General features: G+C 34.4%; 1 protein-coding gene across 1 annotated transcript; it reads right to left on the reverse strand.

The window, feature by feature from the left end:
- Window positions 1-2,127: 2,127 nt before the first annotated feature.
- LOC112097683 (putative disease resistance RPP13-like protein 1) lies at window positions 2,128-12,010 on the reverse strand. The gene is made up of 2 exons (XM_024183004.1): window positions 11,677-12,010; window positions 2,128-6,233 (listed from the first exon to the last, which is right to left on the reverse strand). The coding sequence occupies exons 1-2, from the start codon at window positions 11,966-11,968 to the stop codon at window positions 2,128-2,130; spliced, it is 4,398 nt and encodes a 1,465-aa protein (XP_024038772.1). The 5' UTR covers window positions 11,969-12,010.
- Between the last annotated feature and the right edge of the window lie 9,600 nt (window positions 12,011-21,610).

A 21,610-nucleotide genomic window follows, 5' to 3' on the forward strand; every position in this document is an offset into this window, starting at 1 on the left:
TCGGAAGTGTGTTATTTTTGACATAGTTGAAGATGTCATTTTTTGGCAGATTTTCTTTGCTATTCTTGGAACAAGTAATAGTGCTTATTGCCTTGTTTGCACACATACTAGTCTAGATACACCACAGAAGTTTTTGGATGATGGAATATCAGATATGAACTCAGCACATTGTTTACCTGTTGCCTTTTTTCCTCAAGTGACAGTAAAAACTAGTAATTGCAGTAGATAATATATTTAATGAAAATTACTGGGCAGTCAGACTTTTGTGTTGACATTGAAGGGGGAGATGGATAAAGGTCGAAGTAATACAATGAGTGCTGAGTTGGAACATGTTAATGCTCATTTGGAAAATGGGTGAGGATCACAGTGCCAAAGCTTGCAGCCTAAGGTTATCAACATTGATGAAGAGGCTGCTGGTAATTCTTCCGGTGAAGATATTAACGCCACGAAAGCTTAAATGTAATTGATTAAAGGAAGAAGTGCTTGCTTTGCTTGATGTGCTTTTCGCTTATGATCTTTTCCTGGTTTTGTTGTGAGATGTTTCTCTTTGGATTTTCTGTTTATTGTACTTTGATGGGTTTTTGAGGATGACTTGTATGTATTAACAACAATAAAGTGCTTTTCATAAATCCGTAGTCCTACAGCACTAAAAGAAATTAATACACTTGGTTTATTGTTAATAATATATATATATATAAGCGGACGCTGTATAACAATAGAAAGAGCACCCAACATCCCAAGATCTTCCAGCAAATTAATGAGATTACTCCTGTACACGATCAAAATAATTACAATTTTATTGTATGTATATGTGTGTGTATATAGACACACGGCGTATACAAAAAATGTAAATAATTTTCAAATATTAAACATTTAAAATAGTCAGCATATTAACAATTTACAATTTAGATTATACGTAGACGAAATAATGGTAACAACAATAAAGTACTTTTTATAAATCCTAGTCCTACAGTAGTAAAAGAATTAATGAGCTTGGTTTTTATTAATAAAAATTAAAAAAAAAATCTTTTTCTCCAAAACTTATTATGAATTTTAAGGAGGAAGAAAAAAAAAGTCATATTCCAATTCATAAAGAGAAGATACACACGCATTTGCCGAAGTCTGATGAAGAGAAATTAAAGTTTCAAGAGCTGAACAAAGCATTTTATTGTTTAATTAAAAAATTCGAAAATCCATTGGCCTTATATACATGATAAAGACTCACCGACGCCGAACCATATTAATTTAACCGTATATAACCGTACAGCAGAAGGATAAATAAAAGAAAATGAAGTTTCAACAGCTGAATAATGCAAACTCATTTTCTTTTTACAAGCATTTTATTGTTTAATTAAAAAATTCGAAAACCCATTGGCCTTATATACATGATAAAGACTTACCGACGCCGAACCATATTAATTTAAATTAGTTTTCAACTGAGATTTGAATTTTGAAATTACATACAAAAACACGCCCATTTTTTTTTAAATACTAATAATAAAATATTTCATTTTTCATCTATTACAACAAGAGGCATAATCGCAAAAGTGAAAAATATTTCATTTAACAAGTCCCAATATTGTCCTCCAGCCTTTATGCACTTCTCTGCTATCAACGGACAACTCCAAATCCATAATCGCAAAAGTGAGGAAGACAGTCATCCTCTGTTCAATTATCAAAAACTCCTTTTACCATCCATTTCAACGCCTAATTTGAAAAAAGAAAATACTAATAATAATAAAATATTCCAGTCGTCCATCCTTTCACAAATCAAAAATATCACCAAAAACCAATTTCCAATCTATTTCAAAACAATTTTTGCCAAAGTCCTCCTGGGCTAATTAATTCATACATTAATACAGTCCTCCTCTGCTGAATAATGCAAACCCGTTACGTTATTCTACCATTTCTTAAATTTAAAGCATTCCACCATTTAATAAAAAAAATTCGAAAACCCATTATATACAATACAAAAAGCCCACCGACACCAAACCATATTAATTTAAAATAGTTTTCAATTGAGATTTTAATTTTAAAATTACATACACAAACACACCCGATTTAAAATAATAATAATAACGCTAACAATAAAATATTTCAGCCGTCCTCTGTTCAATCACCAAAAACTCATTTGTCAACTATAGCAACAAAAGGTATATGGGTTAACAAGTCCCAATATTGTCCTCCATCCTTTCTGCACTTCTCTGTTATCAACGGACAACTCCAGATGTATAATTGCAAAAGTGAGGAAGGCAGGCCCTTCTCCGGAAAGTATTTGAGCTTGGGACATCCCCGGAGAACCAATTCAGTGAGGTTTCGAAGATCAACAATTGAAGAAGATAGGCGTTCCAGATTTGGAAAATCTTCAATCCGCAGAGATGTTAGAGTGGCAGGAAGAGGAAGCACGGTCCCTAATCTTTTGTCCTCTAGTGGAAATGACACCATGTCGTCATCGCATCCGTCGATTATGAGTTCTCGCAGAGAGGAGAATCTGTGAAATCCCCGTCCCCGCTCAATCATTGACTTCCAAATCTCCATATTACCCCGAATATGAAGTGAATGAAGGTTGGTGGGAAGGCCATAATCTTCTTCAAGGCTTGGAAGCTCACCTCCTATTCTTAATTCTTGAAGAGAGGTCAGATTGTGCAATCCCTTGGGTAAGGCCTCTAGTCTCTCACAATTAAATATCACCAGCCCCGTGAGTTTCGCACAAGGCAATCCCCCTTCGGGAAAGGACACCAGATTTCCACATTCCTCTATGCTAATCTCTCGAAGCTGGCGGAGATTATGTAAACCACTCGGTAAAATTTTCAGATTTTCACACTTAGAAATACTGATTGTTTCAAGAGATGTGTTGTTGTCCAACCTTTCTGCTATTGACTCCAGCTTTGGACAATCCCAAACATAAAGGGACTTAAGAGACTGAGGTAGATTGCCAACTTCAAGGGACTCAAGCGTGGCACGTAACTCGTTTTTTGAAAATATACATGTCAGTGATGGACAATCCCAAATTTCCAACTCCTCGAGAAGAGATGAGGTGTACCTTCTGCCGCTGCTACACTGGATGCCCTCTTCCACTGTCAAAGTCCTTATATTATCGCAACGGCGGATCCGCAACTTCTTAAGGCTCGATGGTAGCTGGACCGCAGCAATATATGTCAACGATCGGCAATCCTCAATCTTCAAGATCTCGAGAGACGAATTGGTGTCGCACATCCATGCCTCTGGTAACGATTTCAGTGCATCACATTCTCTAATCTTAATTCTCCTCAACTTGGAAGGCAGAGCAACCTCAGGAAAGGAAACAAGGGAACTGCACTTGCAGATTTCTATCTCTCTCAAGGAACTGAGGCTGAGCGATGATTGTGGCAGCTTCACAAGGCCTTCGCAATTACTCAATTTTAGATATTCAAGTCTGCATGACAACTCGCAGAGCTGCTGTTGTTGGTCTTTCTCTTCCTCCGCGACCAAGGATTGAAGTGTGGGACAGCTTGTAATCGCCAGTCTTTTGAGAGAGCAAATGTCTTGCAGCAATTCGTTATGACTCTTCCATATATATGTTTCATTTTTAATATTTTTTATCTTCAATTCTTCCAGTTTTGGTATTCGCGGCTTCAATGGCCCTGAGAGAAACACTTGATTTGATGTATCTCTACAAACCACTGAATTCTGTGAGCCGAGATGATCAGTTGCACTTCTCCACACAACCTTTTTACATCCACCAATTACCAATTTGCAAAGAGCTGGAAGACTAGTAACTGAAACTGAAAATTCTTCACATCTGTAAATAACAAGCATCTGCAATGCAGGAAGGCATTCTGGAAATGTTCCTCGTAGTTTAAAACATCTTAAAATGTGAAGCTCTCTCAATTTAGGAAACCCTTCGACTCCCTGACCAGATCTAAGAGGAATCCAGTCTTCCCACTCTTGCATGTCTTCAAAACGAAGAGTCTCCAAGCATGGAAATGGAATTGGAGAGTCATCCCCATAGAACTCTGAACCCAATCTCTTTACTCTACTCATTCCATGAACTGTAAGATGCTTTAGAGAGGGCAGTTGCCCGACTGACGGCAGGGCAGTGCACATGCCGCAATCTTCAAAATTAAGTGTTACTAAATTTAAGAATGAGGAATCTCCTAACCAAGTTGGAAATTTTGTACCTCCATAGCCACAGATACCAAATTGTTCCAGATTTTTATGGGGCTTGAGCATGTCAAGCACACCCATTTCAGTTTCTGCCTCCCTTGAAGATGAACCATCGGTGCTGCAAGTCCAATGAAGCCATAATTCTCTAAGATTCTTCTTTCCATCCAACCGAGCCTCCTTTGCATCACCAACGTCTTTTACATTCTCTAATTTTGAAATTTTAAGTGTCCCGTGAAGATGTATCAATGACTTTAGCTCTCGTAACCCAGAACCATTGTCTTTTCCCACAGCAAAATTACCCAGCGTTTGAAGACAAGTCAGCTTACCAATTCCTAGTGGCATTTCCTCCAAGGAATCTGTATTTGAATTATTGAGATGATGCAATTTGATGAGATTTCCCATGTCTGCACACAACTTCTTCAGTCGTCGACAGCCCTCCAACAGAAGGGTGTGCAAGTTGTAAAGCTTGCTGACTGATTCAGGCAGAGTTTTAATCTCAGTTCCAGACAGGTTAAGGTGCCTTAAATACCTCAAATCACCAACTGAATCCGGCAGCTCGGTGATGCAATATCCACGCAGAGAGAAGACCCTTAAGCTTTGGAGTTTGAACAACATAAGAAGAATGCTACGAGCCAAGACTCCATGCCGACCATGTAACATCACTGGTAAAAAAGTTCTCAAATGTTGGATATCATACAATTTCTCAAACCTTTGAACACCATCAAAATCTCCACGAATGTATGATAGATGTCGAAGATTTCTAGAAAAACATTGTTGCTTGTTAACCTCCGAGGTATACTCCAGTGTGAAGTATGTCTCCCCTGCAGCCCAACGGGCAAGGTCGTTGATAAGATCGTGCATAAAAAATCGTGATATACTGTTGCTCGATTGCTGGAAAAAAGATCTTCCACGTAGCTCTTGAAAGAACTTTCGACCGAGATCTTCACTAGGATTCCCACTCTCTCCGTGATCTAAGAAACCCACAGCACTCCATAATAAAATTATCTCCCCCTCTTCAAATTCATAATCCTTTGGAAACAATGAGCAATACGCAAAGCATTGTTTCAAAGGTGCCGAAAGATAATAGTAGCTCACTCTAAGCGCCGGCATAATGTCACATCTCTCTTCTTGCAATTCCCATATCTTGGTACTATGCACTCTCTCCCAATCACACCTATCATCTTTTCCTCGCAAAAGTCCTCCAAGTGTTTGCGCTGCCAAGGGCAAGCCATCGCATTTGGCCACTATCTTCTTGCCAATTTCCTCCAATAACTTATCTGACGCCAAAGAATGTTGAGCAAATACAGCTAGACAATCATCAATTGACAACTTTTTTAATTGATAAGCTGAGGCAGTTCCCATGATGTCTGCAACCTCTTGATTACGAGTTGTGACAATAATCTTACTTCCCTTCGCTCCAGCTTCAAACGGACGGCTGAGGCGAACCCAATCATTGTAATTCTCATTCCAAACGTCGTCTAAAACAAGCAAAAATTTCTTTTGAGATAACTTCTTCTTCAGCTCCTCTTGAAGCAAATTTAAATCACTGTCATCAATAGTCTGCTTGGTAACGGATCTTAGAATTGTTTTTGTTAGCCCCTTAACATCGAAATCCTCAGAGACACAAGTCCATGCCTTGGGATCAAAATGATCCTGCACTCGCTTATCATTGTAGACAAGTTGAGCAAGAGTAGTTTTGCCCAGCCCGCCCATACCTATAATAGGAATAACAGAGAATCCACCATCGTTGCTTAAATCATCCCTCAACAGCAGTTCAACAACATCCTTCTTTTCTGTTTCCCTGCCATAGACGTTGGCTCCAGTCACTAAAGAGGTTGTCTCTAGCCTTTGACTGGCTTTTTTGGACCCTCCAGCTGAACTTACGTTCAAACCCAGCGAGTCTTTCTGTGTCACAATTTCTTGAAATCTGTCGTTGATCTCTTTGATTTTGGACATCAAGGCATAATCGAACTGAATCGATTGTGGAGTAAAAGTGGTGCAGCAAGTAGGAATGAGCTTCCGAAACTTACTTTTTCTTGTACGACTGCTACTGGGTTGATCCTGAGCCGCAGCTGGATCTCCATTTCCAAGTGTTAGAGCAGCTCATTATGCTGAACAGAAGAAGGTGAAGACTAAGATGAAGAAAATACAGAGCAAGTTACAGGGCAAGTGTGTCAGCAGTGCCAGCTCAGCTAACAGCTCAGCAGATTAGTTAAAGATGGTTGTAAGCATGATGTGCATTGTACTGAAGTTAGTTAGCTTTGATTACAGTTAGTCTTTGGATTAGTTAAATGAAGTTACCGTGATTGCATTGTATATAAACAGGTGATGCTTTGTAATTAAATGTTAAGCAAAATAAAAATCAAAGTTTGTTAAGGAAATATCTCCAGAATTATCAATTCATTTTCTTAGTAACCAAACAACTTTATTTCATTTTCTTTCATGGTATCAGAGCCACTCTAATGGCTAGTTCCAGTAGCACAACATCAAATCCAAATCAAATGAATCTAAATCAATCATCACATATCTCCTTTTCGTTCAGCACTCCAGTCAAATTGGATCGATCAAATTTCATGATTTGGCGAAAGCAAGTTCTTACTACAATAAGAGGAAATCGTCTTGAAGATTTTATTTCTGGAAATCAAATCATACCAGAACAATACATTTCTAATACAGTAGCTGATGGATCAGTACAGAGAATCACGAATCCAGCTTACATCAACTGGCGAGCTCAGGATCAAACTTTGCTTGGCTGGATTTTGTCATCCATAAGTGAAGGTATCTTAAATACTGTTCTTAATTGCGAAAATTCATTTGAAGCATGGAGATCAATTGAAAAACAATTTGGAGTACAATCTGAGGCTAGAGTTATGCAATTGAGGTATGAAATGAATGTCCTTAGAAAAGAGAATATGTCTGTTGAGGAGTACTGTTTAAAAGTAAAAGCTGTTGCTGATAAACTTGCTTGTGCTGGTAGCCCTGTGTCTGAGAAAGATCTGCTAATGCAAATTTTGAATGGCCTAGGACCTGGATTTCTAGATCTTGCTTCAATAATTACTGCTAATAGAATGTCGTATGATGATGCTTATGCATTACTCTTAACACATGAGGCAAGAATGGAACAAAATCATAATACTAAAGATCTTTTTAGTGCAAACTATGGGATGATGAATGCTAACTACTCTCAGTTTAGAGGAAATAATAAGAGAGGTGGTTATAGTGGATATCAAGGGCAATTTAATGCTGGAAATAGGAATCAAAATGGAGGAAGAGGAATGTTTTTCAATTCATTCTCAAGAGGTTTTCCAGCTGGTGGATATACTGGTAATGCTGGTGGCAGAGGACAGCAAATGAATGCATATGCTTATAAACCTGTGCTTAACAACAGGCATAATTTCAATGTGAATCATGGCTCAACTTCAATGCCCAATGGAAATGGATCTGATGATAATGTGCTTATCTGTCAAATCTGTCATAAAGCTGGACATGCAGCTGATGTTTGTTGGCACAGACACTTTGATGGCTATGCTCCTCAACCCAGACAATTTGGAAGGGGCAGAGGGCATAAGTCTGCTTATATGGCTAACTTTGATCCACAAATTGGCTTTACTTCACAATTTGAAGATTCGTTTGCTACAGAATATCCTGGTTATCATGGGTACCATCCACCTGATATGAATGCATCAGTTGCATCAGTAAGTCATCACTCATCTGATATGCATTCTGTACCTGGAGCAGCTTATATTGCAAATTTTGAAGGACCAGCTGATGAAGGGTGGTATCTTGATAGTGGAGCTACGCATCACATCACTAACAGCATGGCCAATATGCATATCAGAGATCAATTCACTGGAGCAGATCAGCTCATTATTGGAAATGGACAAGGTTTGCCCATAACTCATGTTGGTGATGCATCCTTTCTCTTTAAAAGTTCCAATTCTACACACAAACACTCACCTATAGTACTTAAAGATATTCTGTTGGTGCCTTCCATTACCAAAAATTTGTTAAGTATCTCGAAGCTTACCACTGATAACAATTTGTCTGTTGAATTTCTTGGAAATGTTTGTTTTGTGAAGGATTCTCTGAGGGGACAGGTACTTCTGCAGGGTCTTGCTGAGAAAGGGTTATACAGGCTGTTATTGAAATCATCATCATCCTCTCAGTTATCATCATCTTTTCTTTCTCACATGTGTTCCAATAAACCTTTGTCTATGCTTTCTTGTTGTTGTTTCAATTCTGTTCCTTCTGGAGTTGTTACAGAATCTCAGAAATCATGTAATCAAACTGATGATTCATCTTGTAAAACTTCAGTTAATAAAGCTATTTTGCTTCATAGAAAGTTTGGTCATCCCAATCATCAAATATTAACTCATATACTCAAAACAGCAAAATCTATTCATTTACCTGCATATCAAAAGCAACAAATGCATCAGTACATCTGTGAGGCCTGTCAAATGGGCAAAACACATAAACTTCATTTTCCAATTACTGAAACCAAAACCTCCAAAACTCTAGAACTTATACACACTGATTTATGGGGTCCTTCTCCCATTATTTCTAGAGATGGTTATCAGTATTATATAAGTTTTGTAGATGACTACAGCAGGTATACATGGATTTATCCTTTGAAGCTAAAGTCTGAGGCATTAGAAGTCTTTAAGCTCTTTAAACTGCAGGTTGAAAATCAGTTTAGCACAACCATTAAGATGATGCAATCTGATTGGGGGGGAGAGTATAGACCATTCACTGAGTTTTTAAGCCAATTTGGTATCATCTTTAGACATCCTTGTCCTCACACTCATCATCAAAATGGGTTAGTTGAAAGGAAGCATAGACATATTGTTGAATTGGGTCTGACTCTCTTAGCTCAAGCTCAACTTCCCTTTAAGTTCTGGTGGGATGCATTTCATACTGCTGTATATCACATCAATAGACTTCCATCTCCTGTTTTGCACCTTTTAACCCCATATGAAAAGACATTCAAACACAAACCTGATTATGATTTTCTCAGATGTTTTGGGTGTTCTTGTTATCCTTACTTGAGAGATTACAATAAACATAAATTTGCCTACCATTCTAGTAAGTGCATATTCATTGGTTACAGTCCTTCACATAAGGGCTACAAATGTTTACACCCTTCAGGTCGAGTCTATGTGGCAAGACATGTTACCTTTGATGAATCAGTTTTTCCTTATGCCACTGAGTTTGTTTTTCATAGTCATGCTAAAACTGATTCTCAAATTTCTCATTCCCATACACCACAGCAAATCCATCATATCTCTTCTTTGCCTGTCAATAACAGCACTGGTAATCTGAACTCTGTAAGATCTGGAAGCAGCAGTTCAAGTCACTCAGATCATCTAGAACAGACAGCAACTGATCAGAATTCACAACAAGCTACCATAAATGACAGGTCACCTTTTCATACATGTCCAACAATTGTTGAATCTATACAAAATATTCCAAAACCTCCACATCACTCTTTGCCTATACAAAGTCACCATCCTAGCAACACTTCTTTCTATCCATATACACAACCAAATACACATCAGATGATAACCAGAAGTAAAGCAGGGATTTTCAAACCCAAAATTTATACTGCTGTGCTTACTCACAAGGAACCAGATACTGTGCAAGAAGCATTAAATGATTCAAAGTGGCTACAAGCTATGAGGGAGGAATATGATGCCTTGATTAAGAATAATACATGGACATTGGTTCCAAGACAAGCTGATCAGCATGTGGTTGGAAATAAATGGGTGTATAGAATCAAATATAATACAGATGGAAGTGTAGCTAAGTATAAAGCTAGACTTGTTGCAAAGGGTTTTCAGCAAGTGGCAGGGATTAACTATTTTGAGACATTTAGCCCAGTTGTGAAGTCAGCTACAGTTAGAGTAATACTTAGCTTGGCAGTGATGAATCAGTGGAGAATAAGGCAAGTGGATGTCAATAATGCCTTTTTGAATGGAGAGCTAACAGAAGAAGTTTTCATGTCTCAACCTGATGGCTTTATTGATGCTCAGAGATCTGATTTTGTATGCAAATTACACAAGTCTCTGTATGGGCTCAAGCAAGCTCCTAGAGCCTGGTATGACAAGCTTAAAGGATGCTTAATAAGCTGGGGTTTCACTACTACTAGTTCTGACACCTCATTGTTTGTTAGGAAGATCAAGACATCTATGATCATAGTTCTTATATATGTTGATGACATACTGATCACAGGTCCAAATACTGAGGAGCTGGAAGGTTTTATAACTGAATTCAGCAAAACTTTTGCTCTAAAGGATCTGGGAGTGTTATCCTATTTCCTTGGAATTGAGGTATTATATGATGCAGATTGTATGTACTTGTCACAGAGAAAGTATATCAGAGATTTGTTATTGAAGGTAGAAATGACTGAATGTAAGGGCATTGATACACCCATGAGTACTGGCTCTAAACTGCAAAAGATAGTTCAGGGGGAACTTGGATACTATCTTGAAGATCCAACTCATTATAGGAGCATAGTTGGAGGAATGCAGTACCTGATACTTACCAGACCTGAGATTGCGTTTGCTGTAAACAAGCTCAGTCAGTATGTAGCTGCACCAACACTACAACATCTAATGGCATGCAAGAGAGTTCTAAGATATCTAAAGGCAACTCAAGATTATGGTTTAAAATTTTTCAGAGAAGGAAGCTTAACACTCACTAGTTTTACTGATGCAGATTGGGCATGTGACTTAGATGATAGGAAATCAATTGGTGCTTATTGCATTTATTTAGGCAATAATTTGATATCCTGGTCTTCTAAGAAACAATCAGTGATAACCAGATCAAGTGCCGAGAGTGAGTATAGAGCTTTGGCATCAGTGAGTGCAGAGCTGACATGGTTACAATCCCTATTTTCTGAGTTGGGATTAAGTTGCATAGAAAAGCCAATCATATGGTGTGACAACATTAGTGCCACTGAACTAGCAAAGAATCCTGTGTATCATTCAAGAACAAAGCATATCGAAATTGATATGCACTTCATTAGGAATAAGGTTCTTGCTGGTGAGTTGATTATTCACTATGTACCAAGTGAAGAACAGATTGCAGACATAATGACCAAGCCTCTTTCATTTGTAAGGTTTAACTACTTGAGGTCCAAACTCAATGTCCATCTTTGTCCTCTGAGTTTGAGGGGGGCTGTTAGAGCAGCTCATTATGCTGAACAGAAGAAGGTGAAGACTAAGATGAAGAAAATACAGAGCAAGTTACAGGGCAAGTGTGTCAGCAGTGCCAGCTCAGCTAACAGCTCAGCAGATTAGTTAAAGATGGTTGTAAGCATGATGTGCATTGTACTGAAGTTAGTTAGCTTTGATTACAGTTAGTCTTTGGATTAGTTAAATGAAGTTACCGTGATTGCATTGTATATAAACAGGTGATGCTTTGTAATTAAATGTTAAGCAAAATAAAAATCAAAGTTTGTTAAGGAAATATCTCCAGAATTATCAATTCATTTTCTTAGTAACCAAACAACTTTATTTCATTTTCTTTCACCAAGCAGCAACTTCCTCCGGAAAGCCTCAGTTTGAAACTCATCCAACAAGTCTTCAACATCATAAGCCAAGTTCTGAAGCTTGCCAAGCCACTTCTTCACAAATTGATTAGTCGTCTTCTTCTCCTCAGCATCATCAAGCACCGCCTTGATCATCTCCAACATATTCGCCCACTTCATCAGATCGGCCTTGATTTGCTCTTGGCGTGCAAAAAACAGAATCCCCTCTGAAGCTAACTTATTGACCAGCAAATCAACGGACGCCGTAAGGATTGCCTCTCCGATGATTGACATTTTTTTTTCTTTCTTCTCTCTTTTTTTTTTGCAAAGAAAGAAGCAGAATTTTGAGTTTTGAAAAGCAAAATGAGAAAATTGAACAGAAAGTGTGAAGGGTCAAGCAAAATGCAGGTAACAAGTCTTCCACTTGTTGTTTATTCCAGAACAGAGCCCACCACCCATTAATAATTTAGCAATTCACCAATCACCAGTCACCACCACTCGTTGCCAGATTCAATAAATATAAAATCGCAAGTTGATATTTGTAGGGTCAAGCAACATTAATCCAGTGTCCGGGTAAATGCTGAATAAAGAGGAAAATGGAATGTATCTACTACGAACCTTCGCTTTACAAGTCTTCAAAGTCATAAACTATCAAAACGTTTCTCTCTCTGTCTTCAAAGTCCTACAATATTTTTATAATCACACAATGATAATTTCAATTATCATGTTATATTAATGTCATGTCAAAATAAATTATAATAAAATTTTAACCGAATATAGTAAATTCCACTTATTTATTAAATATATATATTTAATAAAATAATAACACAATTAATATGTTATCAATCAAATAAAAACTCTAATGTGAAAACAAAAATTGTCCCACCACCAACAATTTAGCAAGCTTCAGTGCTTCACTTTATTACACTAAAGTGAAAACAAAATCGGCCCCCACCACCATCAATAATTAAGCAAGCTTCAAATGCTTGTGCTTGTCTGCTTGACGAACTGCGCATGGGTGGACCAAGCATCATTGAGCAATTCGAAAAAAATTTAAAAAAAAAAATCAGTGCCCAGCAAAGAGAATCCATTGATACGCACATATATCTAACATTTAGAAAATGGAAGTAGAAATTGGAATTCACTTTATGGCTCGATTGCAATACACGTATCAACATTTAATTAGAGTTCACACACACACTAATTTTAATTGAGAGATAAATTAAACATAAATACTTAGATGTTTCTAAATGATTGAATAATGATATTATTGGCATTTATAAATTTCTAAGATGCGATAATTATGTGGGGAACATATATTTATGGTCATAGAAAATGGCGGTAAAAATGGTACAAATCTAATATAATAAAAAAGTATAAACTACAGTAAATTAATATTTACTTCAAAGTATGTTATAAATATCACTTTTCTTATTACGTTATTTTTCTCCCACCGATTGAGTTATGCATATGGATTAAGCAAATATGCATCTAGGATACAATAAAGTGCTGATTTGTTTGTTTACATTGTACATCAATGAAAGCAAACATGAATATTCTTGAATGTTATAAGCCTACCGAGAATTAATATATTATTCTTACAAAAAAATAATATATTGGATATTTGATGCATAAAAAATAAATGTTAATTGATGAAATTCTTTTGAAGAAAGAGGACTACAAAAAAATGGTGTAGGATCATTTTATTCATGTCTTATTGACATTTATTTTTATGAATGTGAGGGTATTTTGGTAATTTTATGGACACAAGAGTTGTGTGTTGTGGATAGATGTTCGTTTTGAACTACATTGCGTGCAGTTAGTCGTATTTCACATTTATGAAAAGTAACTATGTTGTTTCCTTGATTAGGAGAAACTGCGAGTGAGAACCAAACCGCGAATATGAACGATAGTCGAGTTTAAGCATTGTCACTACGAATGAAATATGCAAACTCATTTTCATATTTTATTATGATTTTAGAGTGTAGTAAACCATATTTGCAAAATAAGATTTTAATGCTCTAATTTAATGATTTCTAGAATAAATTTGATTTACATATTGGTACATTATTAAAATTTTATGAATATTGGTTTTCCCCATCGATTTTGAGTAAAGTATAATAGTATTTTAAAGAAAATAAAAGTAAATTTAAAGTATGTTAATGGAAAGAAAAGAAGACTTAATGTACGATTAAAAATGTGTTATGTATGTGCATAAAAATTTGTTATTAAAAATCATGAGGCAAAACCCTCTCCCTCTAGTTACAATGATACAGCTTAGATGAGAGCCCTTCGGGGCCTCTCTGAACACATAGAGAGGTTAATAGGCTGTGTTTTTTAGTGCTTTTATCTTTTGGAAGCTTATGCATGCCGTATGATAATAAAAGAGATTCAAGATACAAATAAGATAGAGGCCTTTGAGCCTGTTTGAGTGCACATAGAAGCTGTGGATCATGTACTTGGGTGCTTTTATCCTTTAAGGACTATTTTATATATGCAGTAAGATGAGATATGATGATATATATGAGATATCACTTCATTGATCTATCCTTTCATACCAAATTAAAAATTGTTCGTGTTACTGATGAAAATCATGATAACATTATTAGAGAGCTTTTTTTTTCTTTTTTCCCTTCCCCTTTTTCTGTTTTGTCCTTTTGTTTGATTGGGCGTAATGAAACAGATATAACAAGGGACCAAGCATGACCTATATATATCTTCAACAAGCAAGGAAACAAGGGATTGAATTTGATGTGTCGCAGCACAATAAGTTAAATCTTAAATTTGGACAGACAAGACAAATATAGAAGCATCTAATCCACCAAAGGATAGACATGGGACTTGACATGAAAATAAATACAGACACAACATAAACATTTACTCCTCCAATGATTGTTTCAATATCTTTATCCTTGATATTTGCTCACTTTTATAAAATATAAGTCTGCTGGTAAATTTTTTGTACCTTAAACAGTTTTCTGACTTATGAGAAAAAAATTATTTTAAAAAAAATATTGCAGAGAAAAATTAAAAAAAATTGCTAAAGAGACAAAATAATGTCAGAATGCTGACAAAAATAATGTTAAAATTAACTCGTTTTAATGTGTTGACAATTGAGTGATTATTATTAACTTAAGTTTGTTTAATTGTCAATTGAGTGATTATTAGGCCGAATTGATAAAGAACTTTTAATAATATATGAAATCTCTTTTTTCATCAATCATGTCTCAAAATGGTTGGCGAGTAAGCAATGTTTGGCTTGTCCAACTGCATTGTCGTGGCCTTGATATTTTAACCTAATAATGCAATGAGGTGATGATCTCATTTGCTTTATCTATAAGTTATCCCGATTTAATTTAAAACAGATGTTTCATTCCCTGTTCTTTGAATTTTACAAGTTTTTACTGTATGTACAGCAATTATTACCCTTACAAATTTAATTGGCGGTTTAATCGTTAAGCATGAATAATGATATGATCTAACATACAACTTTATGTTTAGAGTGAAGTACCCATATTTAAAGGTTCAATAATATATGAAATCTCTTTTTTCCTTCAATAAAAATATATATCTCCCATGTATAATTTTAAGTGAGACGAACGTAACGCGCGTCTGTATATCTCTATCCAATAAAATTTTCTCCCATATACATCCAATTTGAAATAAATCAATGGTGATAGTGATATTATTACGAGAGTAAAATTACGAAACACATGACGTGATTTTATTAAATAACAGTATCTTTAAATCTCTGTCATGGTCAAAAAAAAATTTTGTCACTTTCTTTTATGTCAATAAAAATTAGCTTTTTTTCTTTTTTCTCTTTAAAAGAAGAGAATAACAATGTTTTAAATCATTGTTTACAATACATGGATAAACTAGGTAATTAGTTAAAGACCTGTAAACCAAAAATGGATTTATGTATTCATCTTATCTCCACATTATATGTTGATGCTTTCATTTCTACTCGTCCTTTAGTTTCTTCTCAATGCAAATGCCAGGATAGGTCGAACAACATTTCCAATGTGCATTGGTTCTGGCCAAATTTTTCATTTAAACAGTTGCACGAACCTTGATCCAGTGCTGATCACAATCTTGTAAGAAGATACGCAAAAATCTTATATCAGCACTAAATCCAAATCTCAATAGCAGATATCAAAATAGCGATAAGACTTACTTGAGATCAATCGCACATTCACGAACTTTCACCGATTGTATCTCTAACTGTTGTTGCACGTAAATGAGCGCCATTTGGTAACTTGGCATTAAGCTAAGGACCGGCAAAGACGTGCATTGGTTCTGGCCATTCCGGCATTGTTTCCTCAGGTGAAGCTGCCCATATGAATGCTTGTTTACGACATGGAAACACATCGTGTGCTGCTGCTTCCAATGCATCAGACCTCACCTATAATAACAACAATAAATAGATGAATAATCTAATCGGAGGTGATTGTACATATACCGACAATAGGGTTTATTTTAACTATGACACAATTGCACAACTAATTCCCATATTAAGGCTCAATTTAGGACTGATTCGGTAATTAAGAAGTGTTTCGTAAGGACTTTCAATTATGATTTGGAAGTTAAAGATAATTTTACTCAACAATTGTTTGATGAAATTGTATTAGCAGATCTTGGCCAGGACTTGACCGAGTGTTTTCAATCAGCTTTCTTTGGCTAGTCACTCAAGTTTAAGCCCTGTAAGTGTTATGAACCTAAGAAATTGATTCAGGCTTTTTGCACCACCCCACAACTTACTATTTTTTCAAATATATTTACTTTAAAAATCAGGGCATCTTGATAGGCACCCCTCCATGTTAAGTTAAATGAATATCGGTGGGTGAGGTTTATAATAATAGACAGCAATAACATACCACAACTTCTTTATGGACATGCAATCCATCGGTCGCAGCAGAACTAGCTGACAGCGCCTGCAGGGAACATGCAATTATATTTTGATCAGTGTTCACAAAGCTAAAGCAGTGTAAATAACAGATCATGGCTCAATTAATTAATTACCTGAAGGTGAGTAAATAATTGAGAATGAAATTATATTATTAAGCAAAGACATAAGCTAAATTACCCCATTTATCTGTTTGAATCTCGTCTTGAGAGCAAATGGCGGCACTGACGAGGCTTGCTCAGTTTCGCCCTGCATGGCTGCATGTCTGATAAGAGTGGAAAAATAGTGCCTTTAGCTAAATCGTAGAATGTTAAATCTGATGCTACTGAATATGGAGAGTGATTCATATACACGGTCTTCACGAATATATAGTTGTTAATTACAGGAGAAGTTGCAATATGAAGTTAATTTGAAATTTATATTTCTCACCTCGAATAATTTCTGGTAAATTGCTGATTCGATAAGGTTAAACTTTCTTTATGATCATCATCATCTTCTTGGTCTTCGCCTTCCGATGTTCCTATTTCTGGTGTTTCTCCACATTTTCTTCCTCTTTTAACAACTTTCGTTGAAGATTTTGACAGAAATATCATTGTGAGAAGAGTATTTCTAAAGTTTACAACTTGGAAATGAGACCTTATGTGATATGTACATGAAGGATAGAGTACATGTCAGTATTTATAAGAAACAATGTGATGGTTTTAAAGAAACTAAATAAAGTTTATTATTTAATAAAAAGTCAAATACAAATCCCGAAGAATCCGCTGTATAATCGGACAGAATCTGGAAAACATAGTCACTTTTATTAAAAAGTTAAATACAAATCCCGAAGAATCCGCTATATAATCTGATAGAATCTAGAAAACGGAGGTACATGCATGGCAATATCATTACTTTGTACGACTGGATTATTTTTACAAATTTTTTTCCAAAGAAACTAATAAAATTTATTATTTAATAAAAAGTCAAATACAAATCCCGAAGAATCCGCTGTATAATCTGACAAAATTTGGAAAACGGATGCACATGCATGGCAATATGATTACTTTGTACGACTGGATTATTTTTACAAATTTTTATCCAATCCCTTGTTTGATGCCTGTAAATCAATATTTAAATGTACAGTTATTTTGTTATGTTATTTGATTTTAACTATTAATGTGAATATTGGAATATATATTTATATTGAACTAATAAAATAATTGTATAAAAACATTTGAATAAACTTAATTATGAATTATGAATTCATGATGTAAGGTAGCGTTTGTTTTTTAATCTAAAATCTTAGTGAGTCTGAATTTAGCTAAAATCTGAATAGATTTGAATTGCATATGTCTAAATGGCATGTTTGTTTTCTCTTTTTTGATGTCTGAATGTAAGTGACATCTTTTTTTTATAAATAAAAAAAGTCTGAAATATTATTATTTAACATTTATGTTCTTGTAAGAGTTATTTATACTTATTATAAATTTTAAGATTTAAATATGTGCACGTTACAATTAAAATCAAAGATATGTAGAATTGAGTAATTGATCTTTAAATAAAAATATTATTATATTACTCCAAATACAAAATTGAATCAAACTTATTATACTTTAAAATTTAAATTTAATTTTATAATTTACATCATCTTTTTTACCATTTAAGATTGTAAAAGCCCATTCGCCCAAACCTAGTCTTAATTAGCTGTACATAAGTGTAAAGGCCCATAAGTGAATGGATATGTGTAATGCCCTCAACTTCAAGCCAGAGTTATAACTATTGGCAGATCTGTGTAATCCTTTTAAAACCGTTCTCCAATTATATTAAAAGACAAAATAAATCTAATTAAATTCTTATATTTCTCTCTCTATAAGTTTCTTTTTCTAATGGAAAAGGACATCTACACCCCTAAAGTTTGAAAAAATGATCATTAACACCCCTATGTTTTCAAAGATGGACACCAAGACTCCCTTTTGATGATTATACCCTTTATCTTTATTATCTCAAAAGAATTAACTCTAATATTTTACAATAAATAGAAATATGATATTAAAATAAATGTAATAATACGTACATTTTAAAATAATTTCAATATTTAAAAAATATTTTAATATTTTTTAATCTATTACATATATTTTACTATATTAAAGTAAATTTTATGATAAGTAGAATCATAATATTAAAATAAATGTGTTAAAAAATTAAATTATATTGAATATTATGTAAAATAATAATTTTAGCAATATTAGTATGTGAGAATGTTTTTAATTGTAGAACGTATTTAATGCAAATATTTATTTAAAATCTCTACAATAAAAAAATATATTATTAAAATAAATATAATAAATTATGTATTGAAATATTAAATATTTTAATATTTTTAGTCTACTGCATAGATTATATTATTTATATGGTATTTGTATTTGCTAAAAATTTTAAAGTCAGGTTTTTAGAATAATAGAGATAAGGGATATAATGGCCAAAAGAAGGTCATGGTGTCCCTCCTTGAAAACTTAGGGGTGTTGGTGACCATTTCCCCAAATCTTGGGGGTGTAGATGTTCTTTTTCCTTTTCTAATTCATTACCCCCACACAACTACAGCAAACAGCCAAAATTTTGTGGGATCTATAGTTCAGGCAGAAGCGGCCGAATGCTTCCGGGAACTCAGGCAGATAGAACCTTGGTTGATTTGTTTTTCTTCATATGAAATTCTACCTAATGGCTATCCTTTTAATTGGTTTAAATTCTTCTTTTTTCTTTGAGTTGTTGATTTATAGTGCCTTACATGCAAAATTCAAAATTTCGGATGATGATAATCTTGTTTTAGAAGAGATTTCTAGTTATGGTAGCAGCATTCTTGATCGTGGCATCACAAGCACATGCTCTGGTTTGCTTAGTTTGCCTTTTGTCTCTGATATTTTCTTGGCATTGTGGGATATTGTTTCTTTCTTTTTTTTTTTGGTTATAGGATTCGGAGATATTGTATATGTATGACGATGATATAATAAAGTGCTTTTGATAAATTCACCTGGTCGGTTTACTTCACCAACCATTAATGAGCAAATCCTCCCAGTGACCCTCAAACTCTTCTACACAATTATAATAATTTCAGTTTTATATATAGAAAAATGAACAGCTCTCAAATATATTATTTGATAATGACAAACAAAACAACTCACTCCAATAAATCTCGTAATAAATAAATTGTCCATATTGCAAGTCTTTTTAGGACGTAAATAAATAAATTGGTCCATAATTGAAAAGTCTTTTTAAGGACGCATTCAAAAAGAAAACATAAAGGAATGGCATTGCAAGAATATGGAATCAGAATAACAGTGATACAAAGAGAAAAAAAGGGGATGGTCGGATTGCTTTGTTTGCAAAATTATTGATGCGGGGGTCTACTTGTTTTTAATTCACTTTATTAATTAATTAGCGAACCAAACATGTAATCATTTGAAAAAGGATCATTGGCCCCAGCTTACAAAAGATGAATTTGTAAGACATATTAATTTTGGTGAAAATGTAGTGTTATTAAGTTATGAATTCATTAACTTAGAGGTATTAATATTTACTTACGATGGTGATTAATTTATTTAACTTGTCATAGTCTTCAATTAACAATGAAGTGAAATCAATTTATGGAAAAAAATAATAAGTTTTTTACTTTTTAAGATTTTAATTCTTAGGATTTCATTTCGTTCTTTTTCGATTATTGACGTTGTCGAAGAAGGCAATAAAAGCTTGTTGAATTTCATCAAAGGCTTGTATCTCATCTCACAAATTGGCAATATCGATTGGCGTCTTTATAGGTGAAGCCATCACGAATTTATCACTTCTTTCATATTGATACCCATAAATTTCAACCTTATTTTATTTTTGATGCACAATCTAACTTAACAAAAATAGTATTCAAATTGTCACAAATTTTTTTTTTTAAAAAAAAATCATATACAGTAGTTAATTTTTCTTCTTCTTTACTCCAGGATCCAGCTCCATACCCCTCTTTTTTGTGGTTGTCCTGCTCAGCCGTTAGATTTTAATTACGTTAACCTAACGGTTGGGATTTATAAATGAATAATGAAATTGTGTTTGGCTTTTATCTGAGCCCATTGCATCTAATTGGTTTTGTGATTTTTTCTCTTTCTTCTCTGTAACGCTTGACTAGTTCTGAAAATATCGGTAGCCATCGACGGCAAATATGGATTTACATTTTGCAAATTGTGGCGCCGTGGCGGGATGGTAAAAACTATAATCATGTGCCGTTAACATTTACATGGTTAATGTCATCAAGATCACATGGTTGCTATTTATGAAAAGAGAATTGCTAGAAATTTTGTTAATCCACCATTGCAACAGTATATTGTTATAAATTGCATTGTTTCCCATATAACAAACACAATAAACTCTCAATAAATTAATAAACAGCTCTCAAATTTAAAAAAGAAGCAAACAATGCTAAGAACATATTTTACACAAGCTATATGGACAGGTCATATAGATTTTGTTTTTATACTAGGTAATTATTAATTTATATGATATTTCCTTCAAACTATAGTATTTGAATTTGAATTTTTTTTTTAATTTAGTATTACAATAATAGTCGTGACTCAATTGGTATCGGTTTTGTAAGAAAAAAGTTGGGGAAATAGACAAACAATGAAGGAACAAGTTAAGCAGAGCCAACAAACAAGGGAAAGTGAATTACTGTCCTTGAGCACATTAATAATCTCGGCTTTCTATGTACAATTTTGTAACTTCATGTCACATACTAGAGTCTTCTGGGTTTTGTTGCATCAATTCTTTGGTGTTTATCTTGTTTTATTATTTTATGATGCAAGAGTCCTGGTAGCGATGTATTTGGAGTAAAAAGATTTAATTTATTTTTCATTATTATTAGCAAACGTTATTATTAATTAATCAACCCATTGAGGTATATTGGTTTCTTTGTAACAATTAGCTAATTGCTTAATACTTTTTTGTACTTCTCGCCATGAAATCACGAAATACTTGCAAATAAGATCATAGAGGTGGTGTGTTGTGATGTG

Source organism: Citrus clementina, unplaced genomic scaffold, assembly GCF_000493195.1.
Source record: "Citrus clementina cultivar Clemenules unplaced genomic scaffold, Citrus_clementina_v1.0 scaffold_5, whole genome shotgun sequence".
Lineage (NCBI taxonomy): Eukaryota > Viridiplantae > Streptophyta > Magnoliopsida > Sapindales > Rutaceae > Citrus > Citrus x clementina.

Coding starts and splice junctions, on each gene's coding strand:
- LOC112097683 (XM_024183004.1), bottom strand. CDS start 11,968: ATGTCAATCATCGGAGAGGCAATCCTTACGGCGTCCGTTGATTTGCTG. Junction 6,234..11,676: donor CCGGAGGAAGTTGCTGCTTG/GTGAAAGAAAAT, acceptor CTCTAACACTTG/GAAATGGAGATCCAGCTGCG.